This window comes from Argentina silus (genome assembly GCF_951799395.1).
Source record: "Argentina silus genome assembly, contig: scaffold_503, whole genome shotgun sequence".
In the NCBI taxonomy this organism is placed as follows: domain Eukaryota; kingdom Metazoa; phylum Chordata; class Actinopteri; order Argentiniformes; family Argentinidae; genus Argentina; species Argentina silus.
Window position 1 is genome coordinate 8,914 of NW_028152583.1, and position 8,228 is coordinate 17,141.

The window sequence follows — 8,228 nt, forward strand, 5'->3', positions numbered from 1 at the left end:
GGTGATTATTCCCACAGTGTATCAATGTGTTCAATCACTTGTAGACAGTAGCCCAAACTTAGGCAGCACACTGACAGATATCAGGGGGAGAACAGGGCTCCCTCTCCAGCCTCCCTCCCTCCTTCTCATCTTCCCTCCCTCTCAGACAGGATTTGACTGAAGTATTTGACCTAGGTCTACAGGATGATGACCCAACAGAGCGACATATAAGCCCTGCTGTAGTCAGTCAGTGGCTGAGCCGGGGTGATGTAACTGCCAGCAGAGTCATGACTGAGGTCACAGGCCGGAACGGCCAGTAGCAGAATCCAGGAAATTCCTTGTGTGGTAATCTTCTTAATAGACACTAGCAGAGTGTGTGTGAGCCGCTCTGAGAGTGAGTGAGTGAGTGAGGATGTGTGTGTTTGATTCATTCTGAACAACACTTCTGCCTTCCTCATTCTGTGTGGAGATAACCTCCAGATAAACTATGAATCGGTAGGAACTCAGAGACACAGTATGTGGGTGTTTTGTCTGTGGTTAAAGTGTGTAATGGAAAGATGATGGGGTGTTGCTGGCTATCATGTTTCTACTCATGTTGCAGGCGACACTGTAAAATCTTTCATCAGCCTTTGCCCAGTACTTTTGGACCAGAGAAAATAGTCCAGATTAGTCAATTGGAACTCTGTGTGTGTGTGTGTGTGTGTGAGAGAGAGAGAGAGAGAGAGAGCACAGCAGGGCTGCAGCAGGAACATCTTCTCCCTCTCCTCTGTAAACTCTCCTGATGTACTTATCCTCAGTGTGACTATCTCACTACAGCAGAGCTAGAGATGGTGATGGTGCTACAGGAACAAGTGCTGTCTCTTAGCCCCCTCTGTTGGCAGGAGACTATATTGCAGCCCAGCAAACGAAACAGTTCCTCGTAATGCAAGACAGTTTAAAGGAGACAAGACGACTGAGAAAGTTACATAATCGAGATGTAATGATTTATTTCATGCTACAGCGCTACCATTCAAGATAATTCAATACCAACCCAAAAAAGATAAATACAGCAAAAGTCATGATAGAGAAAAATAATAATTTGCACTTGATGAGAAGAAGAACTTAGTTAAAAAAGCAAAGTTGCACATATTCCAGATAGGAGGAGTGATTTAAGATAATTGCAGCACTTTTATGATACAGTAAATCTGTTGGGATATTTTGATATCTTTGATTCAACCATATTTGCTTGATTGGGTGATTCAAGAGGTATATTGGTTACATTCATTACGTTTTCATCATGATACAATTTCAACATGATAATCAGTAGTTAAGCACAAACAATAATGTTTAGTATTATTAACAATACAGGTAAATCACATACCTTCCAAGGTTGAAATGGTGGACAAATTCAAAATCAAGAAAGCAATGAGAGAATGTGGACTGAATGTTTGATAGTCATATCATCCCACAACATTATGATATTCCATAGGACCCCTGGGCAGCATACATTGATTTCCCCATAGGCTTTTACAGTTGACAATAAACATGGTAACCATTACCATAGCTATAAAAGGGTAAACAGTTCTTTCTGCTGCAGATGCAGTAGTCCATTGGAAGTTTGATTGGGTGGGATTGCATAGAACTGTCATTCCATAGATATTGACATTCTCCACCAGGATCTAATGTGTACGATTTTTCACCAGAGGATAAATATTGATTCGAACATCTTACTATTTCTATGCCAACTTCTGCCAACTAGGCAGATTAAGGTACAAAGTGAGAGATACGCCTGACAGTGCAGATTTCAAACTTCAGCACTGGATTCGAAGTTAGGGGAGTGTCCTCAGGGAGCATTCATCCTCAGGGAGGAGGACAGACACTCCAGGAGATTCCTATCAACAACCATACCACAGCATTCAGCGGTGGTGTGTGGAATAGCCCCACCTTAAAAGTGCTGAGAAAACACACACACACACACACACACACATCTGATACTTGGCAGTTTATAGGCTATACACACACACCCTGACGCACACTCATCTACACTGTCTTGAGTCTACATTCGGTACCACCTCAACATGCTTTGGTTTGTCACGGTGTACTCTGATTCAAACACCCACCGTTGGCCATGATGGTACCCACAATGTTCAGCAGTACCAACTATGCTCCACTAAGATGCTCCAGTACCAACTATGCTCCACTAGACTGACTCTTTAAAAACAGTATTTAAGCACAAACTGTACTAATACCCATATGGTAGTACCACCATCCTATCACCCTCTAGAGAACAGTCCCCACAGAGCTCTGGTGTACTGATGATGCTTGAATGAGTGCATGTCTATCAGTCTACCATTACCACCATTCTGATACTCAGCAAGTGCTTATTAGAAGTAATTTGAGGGCAGACATTTCACTAACGATAGTTCGTAATTCTGTGTACTAAGAGTATATGTAATTGTCAGTCTTTGGATGGGAGGAGGAAGAAGCAGAAGCAGAGAGATGGATGGATGGATGGAGGGAGGGAGGGAGGGAGGGAGAGGCAGAGGGAGGGAGAAAGGGAAAGAGACAGCAGCTGTCCAGGCTCCCAGGAGCCCCATCCTTTAGTGCTAATCTCCACAAAAGGCCAGAGGCTGGCCTGTCTCCCCATCCATCCCTCCATCCCCCTACTAACAGCTCACATCTGGGTAGACAAGATAGGGCCCCAACACACACACACACACACACACACACACATAAAATGGGTAAGATTTGGGTGTTGTGTCCTACAGTGCAGTTGTTCCCAGCTCATCTTCAGATCCCTCCCTCCTTGAGCAGTTGTCCCATAACACACGCGCACACCCACCCACCCATCAGGGCTTATTAAAACAGACCAACCAAGCAGAAGATACAAAAAACCAGTCAAGTCTCCTACAATTAAATCTGGGACTGTCGCAATACAAAAGCTTCTTATGTGAGCTCCATCCATCCATCAACATCCCTATTCACTGTACAATGCACATGCACACACTCTCAAACTGAAGCTTCATCAAAAACAGGGCCAAAGAAAATAGCCCTTACACAAGCCTTACACAGATTAGCTGGCCATGCTTGTAATGACTAGATTATAATACAATCAAGCACCGCGCTAAGCGTGTCAGCAGCTAACCCTGCCTTAGACAGTATGTATCTCCCCGGCACCTCCCAGCCTACATCTACATCTCGTCTGTCTACAGCATGTAACATTTAGGACGACTAAGCCTACATCTTCTCAACGTTGCACCACTGGTGAGAGATTTACAACTTAAAAGATAGCCTCTATAACCCTTGTTGAATTATCTGCTTCAAGCATTCAGGGAAAAAGGCAAATTAACGGACATTTATCTGTATGTTGGTCAGGATGTTTTCGGTGAACATAAGAGCGTTATGGGGTGGTACAGAGACCTCCCTATGGGATGGAAAAGCAAAGGCTGCTCTCAACACACCCCTTCAGTGTGGCTATTTGGTGCATTCTGTTACATAGTGAGTTTTGAAATGGAGAACCGGTCTAGGTTATACTATTCAGGTAGGGGGGAATTTTAACCCTCACAGAGGAGTTAAATAATAGAAAAGCAATAAACAACATTAAAAATACCTGAGAAAGAGAGTGAGAGAGCGGGAGAGAGCGAGATAGGGGGCAGAGAGAAGGATAAACAGAATTATAGAAAGAGGGAATAAAGACTCTTTGTTCCAAGACATTTCCCCACACCGAATTACATTCAGTTACATCAGATCTACCTTGAACCTCCATTTCTTATTCAGCAAACACCCACTTTGAGGGCAGAAAAGGAGGAAATTCAGTATTTGAGGTGATATTTTTTTCATTTTCCTCAGTAGTGTGCAGACAAGAAGTGTCCTTCTCTATGAAAGCTTTCCACTTTCTAAAGCGAGTCTTTCCTTTGTAGCACCAGCCGAAAAGTCTTGTTAGAGCAAGCTTGTTAAGACCCATTGCCATCCCTGTGGTAACGGCTTGACCTTTATTCTTTGGGGTCTGATATCTCTGGGGTTAGCGTCGTGCTAGCCTCGTGCTCCTCTTGGGAGTGTATATATAGTGTGTGTGTGTGGTTTTTTTGGTAAGGTGTCTTACAGCAGCGTCCACTTGTTAGCGTTAGCATCATGTTAGCCTCAGGATGGGCAGTAGGGAGCAGCAAGGCGTGGCAGAGTTCTGCCTCTCAAGCCCGCCTGGTCTGTGTGTCACCATTACACCTTCAGAAGGCGAGCATTAGGGGTCAGTAGAACTTGTCATCGATGCGGAAGTGTGGCCGTGTGACGTCATCGGGGTTGAGGAACACAGATATGGACTTCCCAGGGTTCTCAGTGACCAGCTGCTGCAGCCTCTGCGCCAGCTTGTCATCCGAAGGGGAGATGATGCCGTTGGATGGCCGGTGGCCGGGGGAGCCTGCCCCGTGCCCGTTGGTGCTCTCTGCTGCCTCCTTCTTTAGCTGGCCGGCCTGCCGGGCTTGGTCCAGGGCGGCGCGGAGGTGCTCTGTCGGGTCGGAGCGCACATGGGCCAGCTTCCTGGCCACCAGCAGGGCCTGGCTGTCCGACAGGTGCTCCAGCATGTTGCACTGTGGCAGGAAGTAGTTGGGGCAGCTCTTTCCCAGGATGCAGTGGGCCAGGTCGTCTAGGAGGCCCAGGAGGAGGCGAGCGGGCGTGTCGTTGTCAGGGCAGGAGAGGTAGGCAGGAGGCAGGCGGTCGCAAGCCCAGAAGAGGAGGGTGCGGAGGTGGTAGGGGCTGAGGCCAGTGCGAGGGCGGGCCAGGATCCGGGAGAGGACGGCCTTGGCTGCCTGGAAGGCCTGGGCCATGGGGAAGGGGATGCACTTCTTTAGCTGAACCTGGAGATTTGATGGACAGTTAAGCTTCAAACACAGATCAAATTGATGATTACTTTATCATGAAGCATATATTAGCAGCCATGCTAGTTAGGTCAGAGAGCTCCTCTTCCATTGGATTGGTATAATCATTTAAACAAAACAGGAGCCAGCTATCAAACTAACTAGCTACCTACCTCGCTACGGGAGAAGGCCAGCCTCCACTCTCTGTCGGGCCTCCCCCCCATGGGGGCGCAGCAGGGCAGCAGGTAGAACCCAGAGATGGCCTCCTCCTCAGTGATCTTCCCGTCCCAGAAGTGGTTGGCGGTGAGCCAGCCCTGGGCCACGGCGGGCCAACCTCTAAAGGAGACCACGGGCAGCAGGTCGTATAGCACCCTGCTGGACCCTGCCGTTAGGATCAGGGTGGTCAGGGGCCCGTTCCTCTCCAGACGCTCCATGACAGGGATCCCTCTCTGGGGGCTGCGCCTCAGCTCCTCCACCGCCTCCCCCACCACGCTCCAGAACCAGTCAGCCACCAGCGCCGGAGAGAAGTAGCAGCCGTCCAGGGACTGGGGCGACTGGAGGGAGGGGATAGAAGCTTTACCTCCACCTTCTTCCTCATCCTCATATTCGTCTTCGTCCTCGGGGGGCAGGCCATTTTCCTCCTGGCAGCAGACGCGCCAGCGTGCCAGGGTGGTTGGGTCACACAGGCGCAGGCTGAGCCAGGAGTGGCAGGGGGCAGAGTGGCGCATATCCAGGGTGACCGGCTGGTTGCGGTCGTGGAGTTTGAGCGCGGGCACGAGGAGAGTGAAGTCCAGGTCGAAGTCAGCCCCCTTGGCGTAGTCACCCAGGTCCTCAGGGTTCAGATCTAAGACTCCTTCTCTGGCACCACCCGATAGGAGCAGGTACTCGTTAGCCACGGGCAGTCTCTGGTCCACCTTTTGTACCAGACCTGTACACACACGCATACACACAGGATAGAACAATAGCATATACAATTTTAAGAATGGCTACCAGACTTGAGCAGTGTACTTTGTTTTGAGGGCATTGCATATATTTATGAAGCAGAGCTGTGGATACTGGTATATTGATATAAAAGAGTAAATGAGGCTCCCCTAATGCTTGTTTTATGTTGTTTTCCATGCTAGATATCTGTCCTCAACCAACCCAGGCTTTAGTTTCCTAAGGGGAGTCTTTACTAAATGCAGTCAGTGCGTGCAAAGCCTGTCCATCCATAACAGCCCAGATAGACAGGGAAGAGTTAGTCACAGAGGAGGAGAGGAGGGAGGGAGAGAGAGAGAGATGGGTGAAAGAGAACGGGTGAAATAGTAGTCAAAATCAAAGCTTTTAATAACTTTCTAGCGACCTAGGCTACCTCCCGGCAAACAATTTCCCAGCTCAACCAGAAAGAGCAGCTCCAACCCCCCTTCTTCACCGAATAGTTTATGAAAAAGAAAACCTAAAAATCCCTTTATGACTACTTAGACGTGTTTTCAACTTCCCAAGCCCTAAACCCAGACCTCTGTGCTTGAGTCAACTAGATAACGGCTGGACAGCTGTCGTGGAAATTCTCCACTATAGTATTTTCCCTCAGGATCCCCGTAAGGAGTAGACCCGTTCCCTTTCTCCTTTCAGGCGCCCTTCTCTCCACCCCTGGGGGTTCTAACCCTCAGGGGGAGGATTTAGGCTCCAGGACTCTGGCCATGTATGGTGGAACTGCCGGTAGAGAGGTGGAACACTCTGGTTAGGGATCCCGGACAAACCCCCAAGTTGTTGTGGAAATTCTCCACTGTAGTATTTTATTTCAGCAAAGGTGAGATTCAAGAGCCAAGGGTCTTGTTAAAGGCACAATATAAGTTTATTACACTTGCAAGCGTAAAGAGACACTCCAAACAGAAGTTCAGTGAAATCTGTACAGCAGCACAGCAACCTTCCCTCCTTATAGCGAGGGTGGGAGCACATCGTGCCCCAGCCAAGGACAGAGATAGGGAGGTTGGCGATTGGAGCATACTGTGTCAAATAACAGGTGCCACAAGCACTCTTTCCCACAGTCTACTTCCAACCTTCAAATCCCGTTTTGCCCAGCAACAATACTCAGTAAATTTCCACAACTTACCATAAGGGCAAGGCCTCAATACAGCAGTATTCCATCTAAAACTTTTCCATCAATAATACTTCTGTCACACAGCTTAGAGAGCCACTCCAAAACCATGATTCCATGCCTCTTTCTCTACCCCTTCCAAAGCAGGGCTTAGACTCAGAGAGGCCTGTCACCTTTACCTGGGAGAACAGGCTCTGTGAAGCGGATGAAGAATGCAGGCCAGGGGCGAGGGTACAGATCAGCCCCCGAGGCCGGGGGTGTGACTGACTGCAGACACTGGGGGCATCCGACTGCTAGGCTGCAGCCCAGGGCCTAAAGCCTCCTAACAGGATTTCCCTCATCCAATTACAGGGCCACGCAACCCCAGTGGCTGAACCCATCATTGTGTGTGTGTGTGTGTGTGTGTGTGTGTGAGAGAAAGAGCGAAAGGGAGAGACTCCTTTGAGCAAGTGTGAATTAATGAATGTGTGTGTGTGTATGTATGTATGTATGTATGTATGTATGTATGTATGTATGTATGTATGTGTGTGTGTGTGTGTGTGTGTGTGTGTGTGTACTACAGTATTTTCCCGTGCGTGCGTGCACTGGAGTGTCAGATATAGTGTCAGAAAGAACAAAAGCATAAGAAAACCATGAACACAAAGATAAAAGGAGTCAAGGGAGTGTTTGGTTCTTTTAAAAAGCTGACCATGAACTTTCTACAAGGTGGGTAAGAGAGACAGAGAGTACATGTGTGGTATGTGACATCGATATGGACATGCAAGGCATACCAAAGTGTGTGTGAGCTCATGCGAATGTGTGAGGCCGGTTGGAGTTATTGGAGACAAAGAGCACAGCACCAATCAATAATTGGAGATAGAGATCTCTAAGCTACCAAGTAGAAGAGAATAAGAGAGGAGCTGAGGGAGCAGAAGAGAAGATCAGAGACGGACGGACAGACGGACAGACAAAGGAGTAGAGTAGAGAGCAGCTCTTCCTCTGATTTGTTTTGGTTTATCTCTGAGTTATAAATTGGGTCAAATGGGAAGCAGAGAAAAGGCCTGTCTTATCTCTCCAGTATGGCTTCAGAGGGGGGAAGACAGAGGAAAAACAGGCCTTGCCATTCCATTGGCCAGAGAAGTTATGAGGCTTTTCCAGGGAGCAAAATAAACTTTTAAATTCAACTCTCCACGAGTCAATGCTTCAGCTCAATAGACAGCTGCCAGAAGGGAACACACATAGCTAGACACAGACACGCGCACACACACGCAAACACACACACACACACACACAACTAAGTCTAGTCACAACAGTAGACCACAAGCTTCTTCTCGTCATCACTTTGGTCCAATGAGGCTGTGGAG

General features: G+C 48.0%; 1 protein-coding gene across 1 annotated transcript; it reads right to left on the minus strand.

Annotated features, from left to right (window-relative positions):
- Positions 1 to 940: 940 nt before the first annotated feature.
- Positions 941 to 6,746, minus strand: tmem102 (transmembrane protein 102; the record flags this gene model as incomplete). Its single annotated transcript, XM_083697993.1, has 3 exons — positions 941 to 4,808; positions 4,982 to 5,736; positions 6,701 to 6,746. The coding sequence occupies 3 exons, from the start codon at positions 6,744 to 6,746 to the stop codon at positions 4,203 to 4,205; spliced, it is 1,407 nt and encodes a 468-aa protein (XP_083554119.1). The 3' UTR covers positions 941 to 4,202.
- Positions 6,747 to 8,228: the final 1,482 nt, after the last annotated feature.